The 27,119-nt window shown below is 39.0% G+C and overlaps 2 protein-coding genes across 5 annotated transcripts in view; one reads left to right on the top strand and one right to left on the bottom strand.

Moving 5' to 3' along the window:
- EXOSC8 (exosome component 8) overlaps nucleotides 1-6,522 on the bottom strand; it is a 9,647-nt gene extending 3,125 nt beyond the window's left edge. For both annotated transcript variants that reach the window (XM_039566694.1, XM_039566695.1), the window contains exons 1-8: nucleotides 6,461-6,522; nucleotides 4,726-4,762; nucleotides 3,547-3,610; nucleotides 2,923-2,996; nucleotides 2,309-2,354; nucleotides 1,193-1,298; nucleotides 1,068-1,113; nucleotides 707-803 (exon numbers count right to left, since the gene is read on the bottom strand). In XM_039566694.1, the coding sequence (XP_039422628.1) occupies nucleotides 707-803; nucleotides 1,068-1,113; nucleotides 1,193-1,298; nucleotides 2,309-2,354; nucleotides 2,923-2,996; nucleotides 3,547-3,610; nucleotides 4,726-4,762; nucleotides 6,461-6,477 (487 nt within the window). In that variant the 5' untranslated portion in view covers nucleotides 6,478-6,522. The remainder of the gene's footprint in view (nucleotides 1-706; nucleotides 804-1,067; nucleotides 1,114-1,192; nucleotides 1,299-2,308; nucleotides 2,355-2,922; nucleotides 2,997-3,546; nucleotides 3,611-4,725; nucleotides 4,763-6,460) is intronic.
- Nucleotides 6,071-27,119, top strand: ALG5 (ALG5 dolichyl-phosphate beta-glucosyltransferase). Of its 3 annotated transcripts, none has more exons than XM_019286336.3 (10): nucleotides 6,071-6,174; nucleotides 7,897-8,038; nucleotides 8,885-8,931; nucleotides 9,596-9,664; nucleotides 10,925-11,017; nucleotides 12,468-12,581; nucleotides 13,899-13,958; nucleotides 16,645-16,796; nucleotides 24,596-24,681; nucleotides 25,855-27,119. In XM_019286336.3, the coding sequence occupies exons 2-10, from the start codon at nucleotides 7,930-7,932 to the stop codon at nucleotides 25,965-25,967; spliced, it is 843 nt and encodes a 280-aa protein (XP_019141881.1). In that variant the 5' UTR covers nucleotides 6,071-6,174; nucleotides 7,897-7,929; the 3' UTR covers nucleotides 25,968-27,119. The 3 variants fall into 3 exon arrangements, with proteins under 3 accessions (XP_019141881.1, XP_039422610.1, XP_010398643.1); XM_039566676.1 differs by lacking the exon at nucleotides 6,071-6,174 and adding an exon at nucleotides 6,668-6,795; XM_010400341.4 differs by lacking the exon at nucleotides 6,071-6,174 and adding an exon at nucleotides 7,022-7,300.

The raw sequence follows: 27,119 nt of genomic DNA, 5'->3' as shown, positions 1-27,119 counted from the left end.
TTTTTCCCCAGTAATGTCTACTGGACATAAAAAATTAGGAATATAGTCTCATGTCATGAGCTTTATATATCTGTAGAAACAGTACAATCTGACCTTCAGCTAACTCTTGCTGTGACAACCCATACATTGTTGGAGACAAGGAAGAAAAGAGCAAAGTAGCTAGGGGAATTCCAAGGCTGGCAATTCAGTTAGAAAGGGAGGCCTTGCCATCAGCTTCCCTTTAAAGTGCTGCCTTCATGCATCTACAAGCCACACGCCTGTGAACAGTCAGTCCATACAGTTTTTTACGAACTATAATCCATTAAGCTAGGAAAGGAATATTCTGTCGTGACAAAGTGTTTGTGTAAGCAAAGCCTCCAACTGCTCATTCTGCCTACACAAAATACATTATCAAAGTAATACCCTGATTTAGATGTTAAACTTGTTCGTGGCCACTGCTGAAAGGCTCAGGTATCCAACACCAAAGAACACGTGGCAGAATAGCTGTTAGTCTTTTAAGAAAGCAATAATAAGCATACAAAAAGATCCTGTTTTCCAGGTGTTACACACCTATGGCACCCCACCATCATTTCCACTTTGTGTTTGCATTCAAATGACAGGAAACAAACAGTCCCATGAACCAGTTACCTACTTATCAGGGTTCAAAACTAATGGACTTCTCCAAGCAACACTAATCAGAACGTCTCTTGCTGTAAGGAAGACTTACCATTTTTTAATGCTGCCAACAAAGCAAAGACACTGGCATCCAGAAGGTTTCCATCATAGTCCAGACATATGATGTCACAGTATAACACCCAAGCAAGCTATCAGAAAAGGTTTGCACATGTGAGATATTACATCAGCTAAGCAAATGGTGCAATATATAAGAAAATTCTGGCCACATTAAATACAGATACTTATTTCTATCATTTGATTTTCGCACTTAACATGTAAACCAAGCCATGAAGACTGAAAAGCAAAAACAACAATCAAACCCCCTATAACCCCGAATACTTTTGTATTTGTACTTGTGTACAAGTACTGTGATCTTGTTACTATCTCCCTCTTCATTCTGAGATACAACTTACCTTGCCATTGGCAATACACAGATCTTCTTTCACTATCATCTGTGAACTAAAATAAAATGAGAGTAAGCAAGGAAATAGAAAACTGTCTTGCAGAGTTGCTTGTATTTTAAAAGCATGGTTCTTACTTTTCAATCACATCTGCAATGAACTGGCTCGCTGCTTGAGCCTCTTCACCCGGTGGTCCAGAGCGAAACCTCTCTGCACAGAGGGATGGCAGCTCTACATTTGGAACTAGGCAGCAAGAATCATTAGTCATTAACTGAACAAAGCAGGCAATGGGTAATCAAAAATAGATAAATAAACAACAGACGCTCTTAGTACCATTTTACATACTTCAAATGAAAGGCAAGACCAAGAATTTTTCAGTCGAGCCTTCCTACTTCTCCCCTCAAAAATAAAAGTTATGCATGAGTTTGTATTAAAGAACTTGTAGTACTCTCTGTACTCAGAAACTATATATTCCATAGAAAAGCACATACTCCTAGCTACCACTTTCTGTTTATAATCCTTCTCTGACTATCATGACCCCACATAAACTCTTCTTTATGTGTTAAGTGCTCTTCAGCAGATCAAGAAACAGCAGCATTTCCATCCCACTGCCTGACTTTACTGGTATGCTGTCTGCTTTTCATCAACCATTAAAACCTGAGCCTTTAGACTTGAAGCAAAAACATGCATAAACATTCATGAAAAAACTCTAAGCATAGTCAAGCTCACTGAAAACAACAAACTTGGGAGATGCCTTAGAAAAAGGGGATTTCATCTAAGCTCTCAGTTCCATAGAATTATTTTATTTCCAAAGAAACTCCAAACAGGAGTGAGGAGGTACCACCAGAACTTACAGTTCTCTGCGAAATAAACAGTTTTTTATTTCACTGTTTTTAGGAGTTACATTTTTTGCCTACTGGGACTTTGAAACAGAAGTTAACATGCCTTTGCACAACCCTGCATGCCACTATCTTTTATAGATTACCTTTCTCCCTCTTAATATACACACTGCTGCAGGTTTCTTTCCATGCCCAGCCTGGAATCAGCAATAAAAACGTAGCTGTATATGGAAAACTCACAAGCAGAGCAAAGGGAATTCTAGATTCCTAGATGTCAATTATGAAATTAATTTCAAGGGATGTAATACAATTTGGTCCAAATTCATACTTTTAAGAAATCTTCACAACAGAATCTTACAACCTTTTAGCTGAAGCAATACAAAACCTGAATAAGATCCATACTGAAACACTTACCAATATATCCCTTATCAGCAGAATCCACTGCTGGTGCAGCAAGTTCCTGGAGAAACAGAAAAGAAAAATGAAGACCAGAATTTTGTCCAAAATATTTTCCAGCTGTTCTATATACAAATGGTTGTTTTCTTCCAGTTACCATGACAATGAGATTTACAAAAGCCATTTTTAATCAGTCCTTGTCTGTAAATTTCCTATGGAAAAACTCAGTATAGGAATGAGCAGTCATTTGTCTTGTAGGTCATGGCAGGCCAGCAGTACAGTTGAGGCTACAAGGCATTTAATAGTCCAGCCAGCTCATTCCCAGTGCCCTTACTGATCGATATTCAGTAACTTTTCAATTACAGAGCTTTTATCTAGAAATAAAAAAGACTTTAGTTTTGCACACATCTTTCCCCATACACAATGGGCATCACAAAAATACATGTTCTCAGACTATACAGGTAGGATTATACAATTACATTATATATTAACTTTCAGGTCTGGAAGTAACTCAGGTGAAAGACTGTAATTGCATCTGACTGGCACATCATTGTAACTCCGAGGGTGATAAATTCTAAACACAAATGCATGAAGTCAGCTAACAGAAAAATAAAGATAAAAACCAACCATACCGCTTTTACTCCACAAATCACCGTGGTATTTCCTAACTTCACCAGGGCAGAACCATCTGCAGTTGTAATTGAACCTGAAGAGAAAAAGGACTGTTCAATAAAATCTATTTTCCATTCAAAGGGCGGTAAATAACGTCCAACCTTCACAAAGTGTTTACTTTCCATCATTTTATACTAAACACAGGCTAAGCAAAGTCTCAAATGCAGAGTGGGACAGAATCTCAGTATTAAACAGTCAGTCACACAGAATGGCTGAGGTTCTCCAGCCTGCTGAGGCCTCTCTGCATGGCAGTACAACCCTCTGGCCTATCAGCCACTCCTCCCAGTTCGGTGTCATCTGCAAACTTGTGAGGGCACCTAAATTGTGCTGCACATACAGGAGCAGAACTGACTAATTACATTGCGCACATTGGCCCAGGAACAGGACTGAAAGCAATGCTCAGGGATACTATCGTACCACCGATTCTCTTTCATGCTTGTTGAAACTGTAAAGAAAAATCCTTCCTCTTCCTGGTTTCCAAATGCAAGAATCAAGAAAACCAATCAGCAAGTCATTAAGGTCACTACTATAACCTGATATTAATAATAGCTCCCCCATTATTATTATTCCACACAAGCACTTGCCTATGTTGACAGTGGTTGTCCGAAATTCACCTAACTCTCTTCCATCAGGCCGACAATTCTCTTTCTAAAGAAAAATCACAAAGTTCAAATTAGAAAACATATTTTATCAAATAACACAATAATATTTATGCTACAGAAGTTCATAAAAAATAATATTCTCTTCTTTTTAGCAGAATTATACAGCCTCAAACATGCTAGGGAAATCTCGGTCACCCTCTAGCTAGCTTTTCATCAACTGATACATAGTTTGTGGTTGTAGACCTGCAAAAGAAAACCCCTGATTTTTAAAATCCATTTTAATTTATTTTGACAATATAACAATAGACTGATTGTCTCAAGGGTAGGTACTACAAGAGGCTAGATTCAGAATATCATCCAAGAATGAACTGGTAACTTAGAGTTTCTACCTGTCTGCATTGTTTAGTGGAGCTCTTAAAATCAGACTGAACTAAAGGTAAACAAAAGAAAAACCCTGCACCCAAAGAAAACCCAACATTCAAATACCATCAGTCAGAAGCTGTACAATACATAACCCTTGTGTTAGAAACTGAAACAATATTCCATCATAGATCTGAATTGTTACAATTTCAAGCTTTTCAAAAGCAGACTTTTGGTTGAATTATGAGAACCCAAACTGACTGCATGTAGTGGTTTGGTCCAAAATACTCATTACTGTTTATCTTCTGTGAGATAAGAATTGCTAACCTATGACACTGCAATAATACTGGACCCATTTCTAAGTCAATACAACTTCAGTAATAGAGGAACTAATTTAAGGTGACAAAAGTCAGTGTTTTTCCTCCACAATTACAGTGTGCATGGCTAGCAGCAATAGTCTCTATTATTAATTTCTGTAGCATCTAAAAGCCTGGTTTGACATAATTTTGTACTAGACAAAAACCTGCATCACCATCTTGGTCAAATTTAAACTGAACTCCTTTCAAGACCAACAGAAGCATTTACCCATCAAGATGAACAGCACCAACACCAAAGATGGAAAGAAAAACATGTTCTGAAGAGAACAACTGTTTCTCACTTGCTCAGGGAGTTTCTTGGGGTTTTTTTTCAGTTTCCATTTCCATAGTTTCAGATTTCCATACAGACAAGTTAGAGGAGTGGAAGCAAGCAAGAAAAAATTCACTACAAGGAATTTATACAGGCATCTCATGTTTCACTCACCAAAAACCTCCTGTAATATTCCAATGGTTCCACAGTTCTAGAACAGATAGAAAGAGAAATTCAAATGCAAGCTCCTGAGTAGGCAAGAGACAGCAAAAAAAAAAAAAAAAAAAAAAAGATCAGCAAGCACAAACCCACAACAATAAATAATCTTGGAATCAAGATGCCTGACAAAACTGCTTAGCAATATAGTTGCAGAACAATGAGGAAACTCTAAACTAATATAAAACAAAGATGTTTTCCTACATTCAGTTCCAAAATGCTTCTTCCATACAAGGAACCTGCCTGCACATACACTTAACAAAAACTGCTAGCTTTCACTTCAGTAATCCTATTAGCTTTAAATCTAAAGAAGTGTTCAGTGACAGAAGGGTGTAGAATGTCTTTCAAGGAATGCAGAAAGGAAAATCTTACTACAGTGTGTGAAATATCTGTTAGTTCGAGGACTGCATTCAGATGTAGAAAATGGTATAAAAACTTTTAATTATTCAGTTTTTCTTAGAACATTTGAGAAAATATATAATTACAAAATATGCTTCATGCAGTACTTCAGACGAGAAATAATTATTGCTTATTAACTATACACTACTAACAGTATTTGTGTATTAGCATTTTAAGCAGGAATCAATAAAGTAAACAAAAGCTTTTATAAAAAGTCTTGCTAATATTTAAACAAAGCATTCACAGTTTTGTTATAAGAGTGCTTCGGGGGAGGGGGGAGGTGGAAAACAGATAAAGGAAACAGGCAAGTTTTCCAAATGCAAACTAGCATACACAGGCATCACAAACATAATGGCAAGCAAGAACTGGCTCCTGTTGGCTCCACATATGTTGGTCCTGTACTACTGGATTGTAAGCCCAGCGCAAGGTCTGTTGTCTTCCAATTCATGTAACAGGACTTGCTAAACCTTGTTTGACACATTTAAGACATAAATACAGAGGAATCAAGGATGCTGAGACAGACTACCCAAAGAAGTTGTGGATGGTCCGTGCCTGGAAATGTTCAAGGCCAGGCTGGATGGGTCTCTGAGCAACCTGGTCTAGTGAAAGGTGTCCCTGCCCACGGCAGAGTGGTTGGAACTGGATGATGTTTGAAAATCCCCTCTGACCCAAACAATTTTATTATTCTAAAACGAGTAGCTATAAACGGGAAGCCACTGAATTCCCTACAGTCTGAACTTCCTTATAATGCTATCAGCTGTGTCAGGGGAAGTTTAGGTTGGGTAGTAGGAAAAGGTTTGTCACCTAGAGGGTGTTTGGGCACTGAAACTGGAACTTCCCCAGGGCATAGGTCACAGCACCAAAATTGCCAGAGTCCAAGAAGTGCTTGGACAACGCTCTAAGGCACATGGTGTGTGTGACTCCTGGCGCTGTCCTGCACAGAGCCACGAGCTGGACTCGGTGATCTCTAAGGATCCAACTCGGGATACTCTGCGATTCTGATCCCAGGTAGCTCCGGGCCTCACTGAGCTCCGCTTTTTGGCCTTTTTCCGGCTGGCCAAACCCCGCTCGCTCAGCCTTTCCCGCACACGTCGGGGCTCCGCAGCCCCCGCAGCACCGACCGCATCCCCACAAGACGCGCCGATCCCGCTCCCCTCGCGCGCCGCCGCGGCAGAACAGGATAAAGCCCTCGGGGGTCCCTGCGGGGCCTCGGGCTCGGGCAGGGGCGGCGGGGCGCGGGCGGGACGCGCTGCGCGGCTCCGGCGGGACCGCGGCCGCCGGGCCCAGCACTTACTTGAAAGCCGCGGCCATGGCGGCGCCGTCCCCGCCCCGGATGTGGCGCCCCCTGGCGGCCCGCCCTCCCGGCCGGCTCCGCGGGCGGACCGGCGGCGGCAGCGGCAGGGGCGGCGATGGGAGCGGCGGCGCTGCCGGGCCCTGACCGCCGGGGGCGCCCGCGGCTCCCAGCGGCACCCGGCGGGCGGCGCGGCCGCTTCCGCGTCCCTGTCGCGGAGCGCTGGGGCCCCGCGGCTGCCGCGGGCGATGGCGCTGCCGCCGCTCCCGTCCCTGCCCCTGTCCCTGCCCGCAGCCGCGCTGGCGCTGGCGGCCCTCGCCGCCTTCCTCTTCGTCCTGGTGAGAGCCGCGCACCGCGGGCACGGCGGGCCCGGGGGGCTCCGTGGCGGCGGCGGTGCGCGAGGCCGCCCTGTGCCCGCCCCCCGGTGCGGGGCAGAGGCGCTGCCCGGGTCCCGGCCCTGCCCAGGGCTCCCGCGGCCCCGCCGCGCCCCGCAGGCGGCAGGGCCGGCCCGGGCTGGGCGGCAGCAGCCGGCAGGGCTGCGCTCGTGCGGGGTTGTGCGGGAGACGCGTTGGGGCAAGGCGTGGGCAGCCGCGCCCGGCAGAGGGGACCGAGACGGAGCATTTCAGCCTTGCAGCACGTCTTGGGAAATGTCCTGGTAACGCCTTCGCGTTAACCATTTGGGAAGCGGCTGTGTTTCTGTGTATCTAAAATGCCGTGCGAGACTGAGAAGTTCGACCCCCGGGAAAGCGAAATTCTGCTGCCTGTCCACAGTGCCACGTATGCATCCTGCCCAGGGAGGTGGTGGAGCCACCGTCCCAGGAGGTGTTTGAGGAGAGGCTGGACGTACGTGTGCACTCAGTGCCGTGGTCTAGTTAACGTGGTGGTTTTGGGGCATGGATTGGTCTCGGTGATATCAAAGGTTTTTTCCAACCTAATTGATTCAGTGATTCTGTGTAAGGTGCCACCAAGTAAAAGTGCTCCAGAACCCAAGTTCTACCACTTTATTTTAGCCATGCATAAAGCAATCAGAGCCTCGGTTTTGCATGCACGTATGGCTGGCTGGTCATGAGCAATGCCATTGATTTCAGTGGCTTGGTGGGGGATCAGAGGTGGCACCTGCGTGTGTGCTCAGGGTTACTTGGGGAAGGGGCTTGGACGACAACTTTGGAGGCATCTGGATGCTTTGCAGTCAAAAACAGCAAGAAGCCAATGATGCTGACAGTGATCAGAGTGGGAGTAACCATGCCATTCATGAGAGGTTTTTGGACCTGTGTGATTTAGTCAGTGGATGAAATTCCACCATTGACCCACCTGTTACTGAAATATACTTGGTTACCAGGGTAATCATGTATATTTCAGTAATGAGGTAGCACATTTAGCAGCTAGGTAAACTTCTAATAAAATGCTCCACAATTTTTCTCGTTTCTTTTTCATCACAGACTTGTGCAATTGCTCATGTAACTGCCAAAACAATGCCACACGAAGACACTGAATGCAGGAAAGGTTCTGCACCAAATATACGTGATCCTGCTACAAGAGAACTCTCTGTCGTTGTGCCTTCATACAATGAGGAAGACCGGTGTAAGATTTTTCTTGTTTTGAGGAAAAGAAGAAAATCTATCTGTTGTTACTGTAATAATGCAGAGGTCAGTTGTGTTAGCAGTAGATTCTGGCAGGCCAGATTATGTATCAGATTTTGGACACAGTTTCCAGAAAACAGTCCAAGTCCATTGAATTTCAAAATTAAGGAATTGTGTAACTTGATTTCTACTGCTAAAAATAGCACTTGTAAGAATCCTCTTTATTTTAATGATCCCCAGAAGAATGGCTGTTCATTTCCCCTGTAAATGCTGCAAGTCAAGAAGTAGAAAAATACTTTTAAAATTGATTTGAGAGCTTCCCACTCTTTAAACAACAGCAGCAGCTTCAGACAAGCAGAAAAATGGATGGTCTCACAGGTTTGTCTTTGACTTGGCCATAGATAGGAGTACCTGATACTGAGTGAAGGCTTTTAGATGTGATAGAAATAATCAAGCTCTAAAGCTGATGTGGCAGTACACATGCCAACAGGTTCCTTAAATAAAGTCAGTGCTGGTTTGCAGGGTCAGTCATGAAGACCGATTTTTTTTTCCTTTATTGTTGTATAGAGAATTACATACTTCAAAATGAAAAGTTGGTTCCTCAGAAAAAATGTTTTTATCCTGTCTTTTTATCACATGTGTGATTTTCATCAGTGTTTTTTCTGCAGTCATAAAGGACAGCACTTAGAGTTGCAGCTGCTAAGCTTTTTTACTGAAGGTAGTGTTGTATGAAAGAGTTGATTTGCTCAGCTTCGCTTTGTGGTTGTTTTCAGCTTGCTTGTGCAGGTGCTTGTGGTGCTCTTCCTGTTATAATCTACTAACCTAACCTCCTCCACCTTTTCTCTAGTACCTCTTATGATGGACGAAGCTTTGGATTATCTAGAAAAAAGACAGGTATTCTTGCATTCAAAATTCTTTTTTTTTTCTGTGTATTGTGTATAACAAGTCAGTGATCAAGTCACTTTGTTATGTTAGTGTACATTAGAACAGTAATACCTGGCCGCTTATAAGTAATGCTTCTGTTTCTTATCAGTTATTTTTAGATCAAGTGCCAGAAAGGATTTTTAAATTAAGTAAAAATTTAATATACTATTATAGGATGAAAAAATCTTCGTATGCATGAAATCTGTCCAAGACAGAGCTAAGGATTAACCATGCATTTAACTTTCTAAACTAAATCCTGGTTTGTTCCAACGAGTTTCTTAAGCATCTGTTCTGCATTAGGGTTTGTTCTCTGCATAAGAAGCTCGTTGTGAAAGTTTGTGGATTTTGTTTTGGTTTGTTTTTCTTAACAGTGATGTTCTTCTGAGCTTTCATCTTCTACAATAAATTGATTTCTCAGTTCTAGATGGTAGCATGACAAACCAATGTAATTGTACATGCATCAAATGCGACAAAATTCTTTAATTATCCCATCTTAACAAATTTTCTGCATTATATTAGTGTCTGTTGGCAGCCATGAACGACTGCTAGGGAGAAAAAAGTAATGATGTTTGAAAGTCCTACTGCCTACTTAAGAAATTGGATGAAATGCATTTTTTCTGCTTTTATTTTCAAGAAACGAGATCCTTCATTCACTTATGAAGTGATAGTGGTTAATGATGGTAGTAAAGATCAAACTGCAAAGGTAAGAAAAAGAAGTGTCTTCCCAAGCAATCAGAGGCATGGATTTTTGTTTGGATTTTTGTATATTTGTGGGATATAACAATGTTTCAGATTTATATTTTGGTGCTTGAAGCAGTTGACAATTGAAGTTCACATTTCTGATTACTTTCTGTCATTTTCCTATATGCGTCGTGGATGTCACATATGCACATGAATACACATATAATTCTTTTGCAAGTTCTAGTTTTCTTGATTGGCAACTGTGATAGCCATTTTCCTGCAGCTGAGATTCTAAGAATTCTAATCCTAACTTCAAGAAATTTTGCATTAAATACTCCACATGTGCATAGCGATGATGTGAATATGAATTCGAGGAAGCTAAAAAATCTTTTTAAATATCCCATTTGTACTGTGATTGGCAAAACAGCTGACACAGTTCTTTCCCACACCCTTCATGGGATTGTTCATTTAAAAATCGACGTGCCAGTAGTAGTATTTTCAAAATAGTTCTGTATTCTTCTGCTTCAACTTTGGTGCATGTCACTGGCAAGGAAGGCCAGCCAACTTGCGGTGGTTTTTTCCTACTGCTTGGAAGGTGTTTGAGGTAGCTACTAAAATGCATATTGCTTTTTGATTTTCTGTCCTTAAGTTTGTCCATTAAGGATTGCTCATATATATATGTGACTTCTGTGCATTCTTTCTGCCATCTCTTTCAACTGAGCATACAATGGCTGCTGGCCTCTGGACTTGAAAGGACTCAAGACAACCGTTAGAAAAAATTAGGAGAAAACTCAAGCTTTCTTTTCCCACAACATGTACTAAAATGTGCAGATCCTTACAGTGTGAATGGGATTTTAGATCAATGTGAATTTTTCTTCAAACCCACAAATAGCAGCAAGACAAGTGAGAAATAGGTAGCTGTCACAGAAAATTCTATTTCTTTTATTAACTATTGGTGTTAATAGAAAAGGTCTGTAATAGTATGATAGAAATTAAATTAGGATTGAGTTTTTTGGAGGTAGGAGGATGGGGATTGAAATTGCTTAGGGAAATATCCTGTTCTTATTGAACATTACTTAGTTTCTTCAGTCTTCTTGTTTTGACTGTGAACTGTTTTTTATTTTCCCAAACAGACTGCAGCGAACACTGGCAATGTATTGTGCCGACTGAAGTGGTTATAGCTCTGTGCTATTAATTTATTTTCTTTTGGAGGGTGAGCAAATGTAAACTTCTCCCTTGGTTCCTGGTTTTGTTTTATGCTGGCTTTTTGTGTATCTGTCAGGTTGCAAAGGAGTACTGCAAGAAATATGGAAGTGACAAAGTGCGAGTGATATCTTTGGAAAAAAATCGAGGGAAAGGGGGAGCAGTCAGGACGGTAATTAATACTTTCATCTCCTTCTCTGTTTGAACTACCTGTGCCCAAATATACAGAAGATAGAGCTGTTCTGACATTTTGAATTTAACGCATTAACAAAATGATTATGAGAAAACTGAGTACAGATTCTATAAATTAAAGCAAAAACTTTTTTCAAAATAAGTTTATTTTAGGTCTTGGTAGCAGTGTTGTCTTTCCAGAAAGATCAGTAGCAAAGACATTTTTTTAATATGAGAATTCAAAGTGGAAAAAAATGCTTGAATTTCATATTCATGTTCTACTTAGAAATAGGCTTGCATTTATAAAAGCCAACCAAAATAAACCAACCAAAACTGTTACAGATTAAATTTCAGGTTTTGTAGACAAAATAGAGCCGAAGTTGCAAACTTTGCTCTCCAGGTCATAGCTGTGGTTTTTAAGATTGCTGATAAACAAGCACTCATCCAGCAAAGTTTATGTTTACTGCAGCCCACTGCTATCACCCACACTCAATAGTCAAAACAGCACAATTTATGCTTTCACATAGACATTATTATAAAGTGAACTTGTTCTAAAAATAAAATAGCCGTTACACATTTAGAAGGAACATTTTATTCCTGTGATGAATGACACTTTGCTTTTCTGAAAAAGGGTGGTATCATCTGTGGCTTGTCAGTGATGTGTCTTTATCTGTATTTTCAGCTCTATCTTTAATATGTCAATTTATTTTTTAAGAAAAATGAGTAACTATAGGAAATGGAGAGAACATATGGAACTGTTTTGAGGTTATTCCAAGAGAAGGAGAGCAATTTTCTGTGTGATACACTTTTGTAATGCATAGTATAGAGTGAATGTGTGTACAACTACTTCCTTGACAGGCTTTTCCAAATGCTCACATGCTTGGTTGTGACAGTACTTTTGTCAAACCCACTGCTAATTGTTTTTCAGTGATACTGTAACTTGAGACTTAATCTTAAATTAGTTTTGAGAAATAGCTCTTGAATTTTCTTGAAACAGTGTTAGGAAAAACTCGCACTACATCCTGCTTTCCTTTGCTCACATGACAAAGAAAAGCCATCCAGTGCAGTGGCAGCTGCTAATCACTGCTTCTTAGTGCTCCCCTCTAGAGCTGACTTTTAGATTTAGATTTTTAGTAGCAGCTTACTGACTTTTAGATTTAGGTTTGTAAAGCTTCTAGTTTGCAAGCTTTTCCTGAGAGAGATTGTTAGCCTTTCGTGTTCATGCATTGTCTGTCACTGTGGACACCTCAGTGTGAAGTCCCTAGATGTTATTAGACTATAAATAAGTAATTTATTGTTAGTAGCAGAATATTAATATACCTGTTGTGTAGAATCTGTGAGATATCACTGTCTTGTTACTACATTAGGTTTTTGCAGTGTCTTGCACCTAGCTTTCAACAAGTAATTGATTTCAAATGTGTTGATTTTTTTACTGACTATTTTTATTGCAGGGTGTCTTTAGTTCTCGGGGGAAAAAGATTCTTATGGCTGATGCAGATGGAGCTACAAAATTTGCAGATATTGAAAAAGTAGAAGAAGGTCTAAACAATCTCCGGCCATGGCCTGTGAGTATAAATTCTCATGCTTTTACTTTAATACACATGCATACTTTAATACACAAGATTGGCTTTTGTAATTCTCTTCAACTTTTTTGAGATCCAGGTGAAGATGTAGTTGTAAGTCTGAAAACTTAAGTGTAAGTTAGAAACCTCAAGAATGGGCTGTCAGAAGGAGCTTCCAATGGAGTTCTGACCTCCTTTGCATCCATTGTGTCTACTTCAAGGCAGTACAGAATGTTCTATTTGCTGTTTATGCTTCCTTCAAATTGTTTGAAGTTGTTCTGTTCTGTATAAATACCATGTGGTGCCTACTTAGTTTTCTTTGTTAACTGTTTTGTTTTTTCATTTTATCTGATGTCATCCTATATACCTTTAAGGGTGCATCTTAATTCCACCCTCTTTTATACAGGTTTTCTTTTCTCAGGGTCCTTAGTTTAATGACAGTATTGGGAAGAACTTTTATTGTAAACAAAAATTCAGAAACCTGTGGAACAAGAACACCTCCCTGCACAGTCATTCTCTTTTGTGAGCTTGACTTGAAAGAACCGAGGTTTATTTTCTGCTTAAAGGCAGATGAGTGAGGTACTTGTAGCAGGTTTCCCAGAGTGCCAGAAGGGATGTGCAGCCTTCCAGCCAGAGCTGCAGGGGATGTAGCTGTGGAAGGGGTCACAATCTGCAAGTGCAGGAGCACAAGTGCGGGACCCGATGCGCAGCGTGTGGCCCTGATGCTTTTCCCTACCAGGGTGGCAGCAGCTGCTGGTTCTCCAGCATTGGCCTCACACTCTCAAATAGAGTAGATTTGAGAGATTTCATGTGAGAAATAGTAGTGCAAGAATAATGTTAAACTTTTTGTTCTGATCATGTTGATTTAATTTGAGATTATATTTTTGGCTGATACCATGGCATTTTATTTGTTTGAAGATACATCGGTGCAACAAGTACCTTATTCTGTTATCCCTTCCATTGTGCAATATTTAAGGAAAATGTACATTTTAACAGAATTTAGTTCTTAGGAATTCTATGTGCTTATCTGTGCTGTTAAACACATTTGTCATATGTGTCCAGTAAACAATGTAAGCTAAACCAGACCTGAATAAATTGAGGCAATTTGTATGCACCATGTGCAAATTGTAATAAACTTCATATTGTCTCTTTATTGTAGAAGACTGATTTACACTCAAAACCTAGCAGTACAAGAAATGCAGCTACAGGAAGCAGAAAAGTATACTGCTTTGAAGTTTTTTATTTTACAGTTGTGAACACAAGGTTCCACTGATTCAAAAAAAATTTGTTTAAGTAATAACTCTTTGAATTCCTGTACAGAAGGAGATGGCGATTTCCTGTGGTTCTAGAGCTCATCTGGAGAAGGACTCAATAGCAAAGGTTTGTTTCCGTTTCCTGCTGTGTACTAATACCCAAATATTTCCATTATTTGTTTCTGCTCTACAGATTTTGCAATCAGATAATCAATATTTGTAAAAGAATGGAAGCTAAAAGTAAGAAAAAGCTTATCGTAAGTGCAGGATGTGCTCCCTCATATACAAAGGATGTGTTCTAGATTTCAGGCACTTTGAACTCATTTCAGTTAGTGTTCCAATTTATGGATTTATTTTTTATTGTTAAGAACATCTCACAAGCAGAGCTTCTAAACCCTGAAAGAATTACTAGCTAGTAACCAGTACTAGGGCTGGAATGGAAGGCAGCTGATGAGTTCATTATTACTGATTTCCTTCCAGTGCAAGAACTTGGCCTGCAGATCTTGAAACCTGTGTAAAATGAGTCAGGGACAATTATCAGCCAGCTGTTTGAAGAGTACCTCTTTTCATGGGAAAGTGGTTTCAGTTTTCTGTATTACTCCTAGTAAAATTTTTGAGTTTTGAACACGCAGACAGTACTGTTCTGTGTGTGACTCTTGTGTAATAAACAGTGATGCACAGGCACATGGCCTTATCTTGCATCTGATTTTCTGATGTCTTGGCAGGCAGTAATTGACAAAGCACAGGCATGGAACTTGTATTGCAGCAGACACATTGCTGGGCTCGTTTTTTTCAGTGTCATTGGATGTGCTCATCATGGTGAATGTTTGCAAGAGTAAGCTTTGTTTATACTGATGTTTAGTACTTGAAATTATTCAAAAATACATACACAACTACTAAAATAGTTACAGAAGCTCAAAAGAAGTTACACTGGTAATGTCCAGCCTCTGGTAGCTCTGTAGTTTTTTCTCCTGGTTTATCGGATAGTATTGGAGTGGTTCACTCGAAAGAGATCTTGCAAATACTGCTGCATGTATATTAGCATCCAAACAAAAAAAAAGAAACAAACAAACAAAAAAAACCCCCTTCATCAGTATCAGAAACTAGGAACTACTACAGGGGAGCCTAGAAAAAGTATTTCATTGCATTGTCAAGTACTGAATGTGGACACTTTTTTCAGTGCATTCATACTTCTTTTCATCTTTGAAGCTCTTGCTACATTAAGGAGAGGAATTGGAACAGGACATTCATCTTTTAATACAAAAGTACAATTTTTAGGACGTGTCCATCCTTTGCTTCCTGTTTTTCCCCATATTTCTGATTTTTTAATAGAGGAATCACAAACTGGTTAGGTAGTACCGATTTGCTTGAACTGTGTAGCCCATTTTGTTTCATCACCCAGCTGTCCCTAGACTGGAATAGAAAGACTACATTTACTATAGTGGAAAAAGACTGTTGTATAGTGCAGTAGGTATAAAAAAATTGCAGAGCAATCTTTTAGATGTTAGGATTTCTCTCTGGACTTACTGGCATCTAAAACAGTAGAATGAAGCTGTGATAAGCAGCTGTATTGAATTTATTAACATCAGAATTTCACCCTTGTGTTCAGTCTCAATACATCAAGAATTCTGGTCTGCTTCCAGAATTGTTAATGTCCTTTAATGAATCTATACTATGACTTGCATAAATAGTCTTAGGAGTGATACACATAACCCAGGAACTCCTCTTTGTGTAGTAAGTGCACAGTTTGACTGTCTGACAGTATGCAGCCTCCTAGCACTTCCCTTTTGGTACTAGTGTGAGCCTTATGTTCTTGGTCACAGAGCCAAAAGACCCAAAGAAGCTACACCAGATCCACCATAAACCTGGGGCAGGATCATTTTTCAGAAGGCAGAAGCGATTAATTTGGTTTTCCTTAATCAAAGGCTATTACGTAATAAGCCAAGCATTTTCTCATTTTTCAAGTGAGATTCTAAGTTGTTGGCTTTAAAGGCATCTCTTATTACCCAGAGATACTTAACAGTTGAATTGTTGGCTCCTAAAGATTTTACATGATATGTGGCTTGCAGTCATAGATACAATCACTTAAACAGAGCTTGAGAATGGCAGTGAGTTCAGAAGCAATTTGTGGCTCAGAGTTCTAGTTGTTTAGGAACTGTCTTGAATAAAAGACTAAGGGGTACCTCTGCAAATCCAGGCTCCAGCCTCTGGAGTCTGTGGAAAAACTTACCTGTATGATTATCATGCCAAGAACACAAGTGTAACCAAAGAGTAGTTTGGGAACGTTCATCAAAAATATAAAATACATCTGTGAAAGCAAAAGAACAAAAGACATGACTGTACCATTGCTGGAAATATAAAATGAGATCTTGCACAGCAGCCTTTACTTTAGACCTAGTTTTCACTTGGTTCATCATATACTTCCAAAGAATCATGCAGTAGATACTATGGCTGTACCACTAGTTATTTAAAATCCAGGTGCAGGTTCCTGCTCTAGTTAGTAAAGCATAATCCAGAGTGAAAAACTGCTCTGAACTGGGGAGAGCAGAAAAAGGGACTTGGATTCCTCCTATCCTAGACCATACACGTGCCTGGCAAGTCTTTCCCTAGATCAAAATCTTTCCCTTTCAGCTAAAATTTTGTTTGACTGTAACAACTGGTAAGTTCTGTTTTCATTCCAGTGCAAAATACAACCAGTTTACAAACTTTGAAAGCTATCACAAAACAGGGTTACTGTCGTGTAAGACAGCTCTCTTCAAGCACTTCATTCATCACTCCAATGAAACCATCTAACATCTTGCCTTTGTCCACAGCGCTCTTACTTTCGAACTCTCCTCATGTATGGCTTCCACTTCCTGGTGTGGTTTCTCTGTGTCAAAGAGATCCGGGACACACAGTGCGGATTTAAACTTCTAACCAGAGAAGCTGCCTTGCAGACTTTCTCAAACCTTCACATAGAACGCTGGTAAATTGTTCCTTTTTTGGTTGCTAGGTTTTTTTTATACTTGAACATGGGTTTGAAAAGTAATTTCAGTATTGCAGCTACAGCGAAGCATGTGATGTCTGGGTATAAATCCCAGCTGCTGAGTTTAGCCATTATAGTACTGCCTGCATGGCAGCTTCGATTTCTTGTTACGTTAAAGTATCCTGGTAATCACTAGAAATTCTATATTCCTATTAAGATACATTTTAGGAAAATAGTTGGGTATTTAATTTTATTCTTTATTTAATTTTATTCTCTTTTCTCAAAAGAGTTATGTAATCCTAGGTAGGATATTTTGGTTTTGTGTTGTCAGAGGAAATGGTAATTGATTAGGAAGGAAGAAAGGAAAAAAAAAGAGGAAAAAGGCCTCAAGCAACAGAAAATCCTAGTAATTCTTCCTTATTCAGCTCCAGAAAAAATTTCAAACAGACAATTTTTCATTGTGCTGTAATCCACTCCCTATTTCTGAGAGTCCTCTCTCCTTTTGCAGAAATGAGCCATGCAAGCAGTGTAAGAAATGGAGAAAAGCTGTTATTGTGATAAGGGAAGTTGAGAGTTACTAATGCTATTCAAAACTTCTTTCTGTCTTATTTTTTATACATTATAATTCAGTACTGCTTAACCAAAATATTTTAAGTAAAATCAATATCTGATAGATATTTAGAATTGCTGAGGACTCTAAAGTGAAAGCAAATGCCTATTCTTTACTTATTTTCGAGCTAAAGTGTTTTATAAGAGGACTACTGATAGATTAATTTAAGACAATAAAAAATTTTGCATAGTCTTTTAATTAGTTTAGAGCTCCTTTAGTTGTAATTTAGCTAGAACAGTTCCCATATGTGAGTGATACAGCCATGACTGCTGTTATGGGACTGAAACACTGTTTTCACACAAATACCATAATTTCTGTACATTTTCTATGCCTCAGTTGTTGCTAAAAGGGATAGTTTAATTAGGTATAATCAAACCTTTTCAAACTGTTGTCTTCAATCAAGAAAATCGCGCACAGGCTACCGCTTGCTTGACAGGGAGCAGAACTCTTGAACAATGTTCCTGTACACAAACATGTGCAATCCTACAGTCCTAGTCAATTCCAATGTGTACAGTTTTAGGTTGACCTTTGACAGCTACACTTCTCCTCCAGACTGCAATTGCAAAGGTCATGTTTGGGCGCACGAATCTGGTGTGGAATGTAGAGCTACTGTTGCATTGAACCTGTAACTGAGGAGAAACAGACAGAAAATCACTTTCCCACCCAAGTGGTTTGCTTGTTGCTCTAAAGGAAACTGTAGCTGAGCCAGAAGTATGATTTGAGCTGCTACCTCCAAACCCAGTCTTGATCTATAAAATTCTGTAAATTTCAGGGATTTTCTAAATACAAGGTTAAAAATATATGTGAGGCCCAGAAGTGCACATCTCAGAATTGCCTTATTTAACTTCACTTTTTAAATTAAGCACTTAAAGAAGAAAACTGAAAGAAATAAATGAGGATAATCAGTTTCAGCTGTAAAAATGCAATCTTAAATTTTATTGTTTTTTGTAATTGCACTTATTGGTTATATAAAGTGTTTTCTAGATAAAATCTTAGCAAGCTTTCTTCTGCTGCTTCAATTATCTAGCACTAAAGAAATGAAAGAGAAAAAGTAATTGTGCTGTACCCCATTACCCAGCAATAGAAGCAATGAAAAAGGGATATTGCTAACATTTTACAGTAATTATATTGCTGGTGTGGAACATACCAGATCTTCATGTCTTAGTTCCATGTGCCTTGTATATGCCTCTAGAAAATGAGCCTACTATTCTTGCTCTTCTATCTACAGTAATCCATAAACTAATCCCCTGTCTGTTTTCTTATTTATCTGAAATGTCCTGGTTAGTGATGAAGAATGCTCGTTTTGTGTCAAGAAAAGAACAACTCAAATTCTTCCAAGAAAGAAGTTCTTCCAATAATTCCGAGTCACAAGTTTGCCTAAAAACGGCTATAGGTTTTTTGGGGTTTTAAAATTTGGTTTAATTCTGCTCAAACTGGCAATGTATTTTCTGGTTTTATGCTCATCTGTCAATCAACAGTCTCTTCATTTCCATATTTATTGGCTAATTTAAACCAAATCTGAGAGAACAGTAGAGATTTCAAAATGAAAAGCTGTGGCAAAGTTTGTGGAAAATGAAACCCTCTTAGAGAGAGAAACTCAGATTATTGTCACTGCTGAAGAAAAAAACCCTATAATAAGGTCTAGAAGGTTACTTACCAGTTCCACAGCTAGTCATTGAGCATGTGTAACTAGAAGATAGCATGTCAGTGCACAAAACAAAGTACTGTCTCTTTCCCAGTTAATATTTATAAGATCTGGAAATAAACTGGGAGATGGGGAGGTATAAGTATGTGGGGAGAGTGCATATATTCAGGGAAATGATAGTCCTAAGTGAAATGTCAGTGTTGTACAAACAATTGGGATAATTGCAGTTGGAAATTATATAGGGATATCAAACATTCATCCCATAGACCTCCCATTAGATTTCTTTGTATATAATTTTGTAAGAATCTGAAACAACTCAATACTGGAAACTTCTTATTTTAAACAAATCTGGCCCCTGATATCTTTCCATTGTGTGACATGTGTGTAAAAAGGCAAATAAAAACCGGTTAGACATTGTGCCATGGAGGTTCTGTACATATCATGAGTACAGAGACAGAAGAGTAAGAAATAGTAGTTGGTATTGTATTTCTGCTGACCTGGAACAATGTGGAGCCCCCCGCTGGGTCACAGCAACTTGTTTATATTGAGACCATCAGCAAGGGGTAGCAGAGACACCACTATCTTGGCACTGGATTAGAGGCTCTGAAATGTGGGTTTATTTCTGCTTCTGCATCACTGCAGTGGGGCTACTTGACATCCAAGGAAGTTATTTGATTCTCTTTGAATCTTAAAATGCCACAAGTGGGGTGCAGCTCTGTTAGGTACTGGAGTGTTCAGTGCAGTGTGGTCTGTGCTCAGATGTTCTGGGAATAATGGAGGAGAGTGCTGGAGAATATTCAAGGAACAAGCAGCATTTAATAGGATAAAAACCATCTGAGCTAAGCACCCTGGTCCTTGAGTCTGCCAAGGGCTCCCCAGCTGCTGCACTGGAACACGTGGTGAGCTGCTGAAGGGAATGAACACCAGGCTTCTGCAAAAACCAAATCATCTGTCCTGTCTGCTCAAGCTTAGTCAGACTTGGATTTGTGGGGGTGCTACAGTGCTAGGTGAATTCTTATGGAGCACATGACAAATTATTTAGATTAAAATTGATGCATGACATGTTTACTCATGAAGTCAATGTAAAATTACTATCAAATCAGCTATCTAATAATTCCCGCCTGTTTAGACCCTCACTTCTTTATGCTTTCTCCATGTTTTTCCCATTCCAGTGGACATTGATGTGAATATCACCTTTTGCATATTAAAAATACTAGAAAACAGACCAGATTTTTCTTCTTACTGTGCTGAATTTGATTTATAGATGCTTATATTTAGAAAATCTTGAAACTGAAGCATACAAGGGAAAAGTACAGTTTTATCATTATGGCAATAAGGATCACGTAACACTTTTTAAAGAGAGACCAAGATACTTCCTAGAATATTTTTTTAATCTAACCCTGAATTTTAGAAAGCATTTGAAAATTAATAGATTCTGCGAACTGTTTATGTATTTGATACTAGGAAATAATGCTTACATCCTAAACTAGCTTTTTTTTGTGAGTGTTCTCATTGTCTTTTTTGTTTAACTATCCTTTGGCTGTGTATATATGAATATAAACGAAACATTCTTGAAATTTACTTTCTAAATAGCAGAGTTTTGACATTAGTTTGAAATGAGAGCAACCTTTTGAACAGAGAGCATATGCTTTGTGTTTTAGATTCTGAATCTGATTACACAACTAATCTGTTTTGCAGAAATGGATGGAGCACATTTTTTAATTTAAAACTTAAAAGAAAATTAAAAGAGATATTATAAAAACATAACAGAGACAGCTGGAATTACTTCAGGCTACAAAAGAAGGTCTAGTTCTGCATCTACAGTCTTGACCTGAGAAATGTAACTGTTCGTGTTAAGTTTTGATGAGTAGGAGAAATACTGGAAAATTAAATGGTCTCACTGGCCAAGTTTTCCTATCCTAAATTTGGTCATTGATTTCTTCTGACAACAAAAAAAAATGATGGATTTTCTTCCAGACAGAAAATGTCTATCCCTAGGAGAACTAGACATAGCAAATATTGTCCTTAATGATAAAAGGAGGGGAAATTCAAAATGTAGTTCTAGTCCTGGTTTGTTTGACATATTTTTGTGAAGTGGCAATTTATAATGGCATTGTACAAGCCAGCAGATCACTGAACAGATCAAATTGTGGCTATTACTTTTGTCTATAAAATTTGCCTTGTGTGCTGAACAAGCCATGCTGTTTCACATATAAAACTGTAAAGAGCAATATAAAAAAATGTTTGTTTTTCCAGTTTGTCACTAATCTCTAAATATGAGTTTTTATATAAAAATTCAGAAAAATAAGCATTCATATTGCTACAGGGATTTTTTTCCATTTCTGTGCCATTATAGACCAACACAAGCAGTGGAATTAAATGGTTTTTTCCTGGTTTTGTTCAGAGCAAGTAGAATTGTTTATGAGTGTCTAGTCAATGCAAAAATATTTTTGCTGTTTTAACTGTGTCTGTTTTGTCTTGTTAAAAGTCCTGCTCTTGGCTGACATGTGGACTTTCAAAAGCCCCAGTTTAGCTAGGGCAGTGCTGGCAGTCTAGCCCACTTGGCATCATGTTTCATTGTTAGACCTCTGACCACTGGCAGTCTTCGTTGCCTGTAGGAGTTCACTGGAAAAACATATCTTGGGTGTACAAAACTCGTAAATTCCAATTAAAATGTTATAACTGAAGGCCTGATTTTGTTTTTTGAAACACATAATACTGGACCAGAAAAAAAGAGTCCTATTGCAATTTTAAAATACAGAATAATTTTTCAGGATAGATATTTTATAAGCTCAAGCATCTTACGGATTCAGTTTAAAAGCACTGAATTCAATTAAACCCCTACAACTTGGTGTTCAAATGAATTTTAGCCAGCATTGTCTTAAATTGTAACTTAACCAAAACACAACCATGTGGAGAATTTTTTCTTTACTTTGCATTCCATGTTTGTGGTAATTGAGCCACTATTAGAAATAGATGGGGAAATCATTCACACTATATATTTTTGGGTATCTAACTCTGGGTACTTAGATTGGAGCCTGAATTCTTTCAGGCTGGAGCCAAACTTGGTATTCTGAGCTGTGTGTCCCCCTGCCAAGAGGCAGCAGAATTCAGTACATGGTGTGAATAATACCTTGCTGTTTCTAGGAGTGGTTCTGTCACATGTTGACTGCTCACAAATGGCTTTGTGGCAAATTGCATGAATTGTGCTTACCAGCGCATCCACTGGTGTGGCTTCGATCTCCTCTAGGGTAGGCTCCATCTAACATACCCATGCTTAATCCTGGCTGTGGAAGCTTCTGTATGGTTCTCCTGTACCATCTGGATCTGGTGGTCTGCAGTATGGGTGTAGTGTAATGCTGTCAGTGTATTGAACATACTGTGGTCTGTATTCCCTAACTATTCTGGTATACTGAAAGGTGGTGGGGAAAAGGGAAGAAAAATGATAACCCAGTGGTATTCTACTGAAGTCATTCTCCTTTCAGCTTTGAATAGTTTTTTTTTTTTAATTTCAGGATATGTTCACTGTTACCCAAATGGCAACCACATGTAACAATATTAGTGTTCAACCTGATTAATTCCTGTGCTTTTAATCTTTTTCTTTGAGCCCTGTAGTTCACAGAACTATTTAATGTTGTTGTTCTGTGATGTATGTGCTGACATTCCAGTAATCAGTTGTCCACAGGAATTACTGCAAATAACTATTAGTTCACTAGGCTAATAGTTTATGTAATACTTTTAGAGCAGCTCATATAGTCTAATTCATCAGACAATTATTCTGCATCTCTTAAGATTTTTAGTCATTTAAATAGTAAGTATCACAAAATTAGATTTCGTCTTAATACACATGATTCATAAACAATCAAAGGTGAATACATTGGGGTTTTGGCTTACAAACGTAAAATGTCAGCAAAAAAATTAAATAATATCTCTTCAGTAGAAGAGACCATGGAGTGATTAATAAAATAATATTTAACTGTCATGTAAAGAAAGCAGTGAAATGACAAGGCTCCTTGGAGCAGACTTAGTTCACTGAGGTAAAAAATAATTTATTCTTGTAACTTTTTTGCTGACAGTGAGAAGGCCCGTGTCCTAATCAAAATCAGATTTACAAAGTAGCTCTAAATTCCCTATACACAATAGCTGTAGTCTCTGTAGATAACATCTGTCTGTGCCGCCTTTGCTTATTTTAATGCTGTCCCGTGTGGAATCAGTGGCTCTCCTGTCACAAACACAGAGAGCATGAGTTCAGGTTGGTGCATGTGTGTCTGTGATTCCAGCAGCAAGCCAGCGTGCTGTGGTCTGTACTCCAGTGGGAACTTACCTGTGTCTGTCAGACCTACGGGCACATTTCAAAGTGGGCTGCTGTTGTTGTTGCGCTCATTCATAGTTTTACAGAAATGCACTGCTTAAAAGGAGAGGGTGGCTTGGAGTAGAAGGAAATAACATCTGAACTTGGCAAGCAACCTGCTAAAGTGTGTCTTCTTCCTGCTCTTGATCACCTTGTCTGTTCCTTTCCATCTTTTCTCTGGTGTTAAATGGAATTACCAAAGACATGAATTCAAGCAACGCTTTAAGCATGAATTTTCTTTTTTTTATTGCTTACATTTCCTCCAGTGGCAAAAGATTTTCTTGCATTTCAAAGGAAAACTATCTTGGACTTACCAATGAGAATTTAAGGCAAATCACCAGAATCTTCTTAATTGTGATTTGTGTTCAACCCTGTCAATAGTAGCTACCAGCAGCTTCATGTGCTGATTTCTAAGCAACCATTAAAAGCTGCTGAACTACTGGTTGAATATCAAAAGTCTGGTGTGTCACAGGTAGAAGGCCTACCTGAGAATGCAGTTGCAGGAATGAAATACACAGACAGTTCTCTGTGCAGAGAACTGAGAGGATTAAGGTGTGTTCTGGACAAACTGAGCAGGAAGGAGCACCTGACAGTAGGATCACTGCCCCAATTCATTTTGCTGTACAACCTGCAAAAAATTGAGCCAACAGAAAAGACAAGTCTCAAGAGAGGTTTTGTGTTTTGCATTAAGGGGTCACTAAAGTACAGCTGTTGTTTGGATTCTGTTGTGCATGGTAACATAAATAATGTCTCACTTCTATGCTGCTACCTTGAGTTCCTTGACTGAGAAAGTAAAAGGAGAACCCATCAGATCAGCATAAAGCCACAGCAAGTAGATGTCCCCTTTGATGAAACTACTAGAGATGTGGAGTGACACTGTACATTTGACTGCTTGGTGTTTATAGTCTTCAAAAATGTTTAAACTGTGGCAGAATGAAAAGCAAGCAGTGGGCTGAACACAGAGTGATCTATACCTTCAAAAACAGAGCACAGTGAAGTATTGTTATTGTTGTCTGTATGTGGGCTGTGTTCTGAGATGTTTAGTCAGGAAAATTAATTTCCCTTCCATGTGTATCTGACCCATAGAGCAATGGTATCAACTGCATAACTGAACAATCATTTAATTAACTTTTGCACTGTCTTTCTTCTGGGAGTATGTGTGACTATATTTGGTATTTCCTGTTCTTCTTCAGGGCGTTTGACGTGGAACTTCTTTATATAGCCCAGCGCTTGAAAATACCTATAGCAGAAGTTGCTGTCAACTGGACTGAAATAGAAGGTAGGGAAATTGTTCATGTTCTTATAAGGTTCCTTACATGTCAATCCAGAATAACAGATCCAAGGTTATTGCCATACTTACCCAGTTTTGATAGCATACAGCCTTTTTTCCATAAAAATTTTGAATTTCATGTCCTTGCCAGCCTTCTGCCATGGCTTGGTACAGAAAGACTAGGTGAAGGGGTAGCACAGGAGAGAAACTCTGTGCTCCCACTGGAGACAAAAGTAGGGAATTACACTGCTAGGACAAAAACTGCTTTGGTATATCCTCTTGCTGTGATGTGTTAATAAATTAGTGCAATTGTAAAACCCTGTGCAGGGAGTCTAACCATCATCACTTACTGGTTCAATTCCATTTCACCATGTCTTGTCTTCCAAAATCTTAAGATGCGATACTCTTTCATACCTGTAGGGAGGTCTCTGCCACTGAGTTACTGGGAAGTATAGCTCCATGCATATTTCTTCAGTGCAGAGCCAGCTTAATAGTTACTGGTTACTGCTTGCTTCGGCTCACTTACCCCCCATCAAATGCAGTTCCTCTATTTTTTTCCCTTTTCATGTCTTTATCTTTTTTTTAATCGGAATCTCTCCTCCTCAGCACAACCCCCGAACAACAGAAATGATAATGAACTGCAGTGATGATGAAAGGTGGAATCAGAGAATGTCCTGAGCCAACTTCACTTGCAATGTTTCCTTTCAGTGCAGTTCCACATGTACTTTGCACCTAACCCAAATGTTAGCAGAGATTATAGAAGGCTTGGTTTTGTAGTGTGGGTTCCTTGCCTTGCCTGAAGATTGGCACCTTCATATTATTGTTGTAAGACAAGGTGGCAGTCCTCTTCTCCAAAGTTGCTAGATAAATCATATGCTTAATTGTTGATGTTCAGGTTCCTATTTACTTGAACAAAGCCTTGTCACAGAGAACACTGTGCATTTTGTCACATACATGGAATTACTGTGCTGCTTGCAAACTAGAGTCTCCCACCTATGGCATAATGTAATTTCTATAAAGCAAGAGCTTTCAAAATGTAAGTTTTTTATTAATGTTGAGATCTAGGTTGTGGGGCTGAGTGTGCTGAGAATGCAGAGGTTCATGACTGCTTAAATGTGTGTCTTGCCAGTGCTCATTTTTTTCTAACAATGTCATTCTGATTTTCTTCTTCATTAATCACAGGTTCTAAGTTAGTTCCCTTTTGGAGCTGGCTGCAGATGGGCAGGGATCTTCTTTTTATACGACTGCGATATATGACTGGTGCCTGGAAGCTTGAAGCAAAAAAATGTAATTAGGTTATTTACATTTTCCAAATATATTATTATGCTTAATGGAACACGAGAACAGTTTCAATCAAGTGAAGTGGTGGTGAAAGCTGAGGTAATTCTTCATTGCTCCTGTTGTATGTTTCATTTTTGCAGCATGTATGTGTTTTATAAGATTGTCAGCAGAGAATTTGTACATTTTGAAAAAAGAAAGCATTTCCAAAAACATTTTCTTACGTGGTAATCAGGTTTTTATTTTATTAAATACTAGCTTTAACATGTCTTATAAATTCATTCAAATAAATATATCTGCTTTTGTCTCATCATACATCTGGAATCTCCTTTTGCATATTAAAAAGAGGCACTCTGTTCTACATTGTGCATTGTTTTGTTGTGAATGACCATAACCATTTGTTTCTGTTATATCTGGAAATTTTAGGCCATATTGCAACTTGGAGTTACCATTCATGGTTCACACTGCTGCATGTTTAGATTCAATGTTATGGAAAACATTAATGGATTTTACTGAGTTATAACAGTAATGTTCATAGAGTTGTTCTCAGGACTTTCAGTAGTCCCTTGACATTCCAAACGTTTTTGTCTGAAGCTGAAATAGTTTTCGTGATATAAAACTGCAGATCTTTTCCAGACTGTAGAAGGTCCAAGAAGAAAGCACATACAATTTTAAAATGTCTTTTATAAATATGTTTTGTTCATACATACTTATTACTGTGTGCTCAAGGCTAGGAGTCCTTGGCATCTACAGATCTGTAGTGAAAAGGGTATGGAAAGCTCAGAGCATGCAGGAGTGAGACCCAGTGTACGCTGGGGACCTGTGCATTAGTAATGCCAGTCTGGTGTTGTCACACTTCAAATGAGATCAGAGATGGAGGGAGGGGTCTTGGCACTTTCATACTAATGTCACTCTGTGGTACAGTACAGAACAGTTTCATTTGTGCTTTCAAAGTAGCTGTGAATTGCCAACAAACTAAGCCAATCCGTCTCTCTGAAACTTGTACAAATTTGAAGAACTTTAAAGAATGAACGGTGTATGGTTGTACTTTCACATGTGAATTTACTGGTGATTTTTCTTACTTTTCTGTAATACTGACTTGAGTTTTGCTTCTGTTAGGGTTACCTCAGTTTTCTATAAAGTGCTGGAATAAATTCTCAAAAAATATA

This window comes from Corvus cornix, chromosome 1 (genome assembly GCF_000738735.6).
Source record: "Corvus cornix cornix isolate S_Up_H32 chromosome 1, ASM73873v5, whole genome shotgun sequence".
NCBI lineage: Eukaryota > Metazoa > Chordata > Aves > Passeriformes > Corvidae > Corvus > Corvus cornix.
The sequence above is the reverse complement of the archived record's forward strand: the minus strand, read 5'-3'. Positions and strand labels throughout refer to the sequence as shown.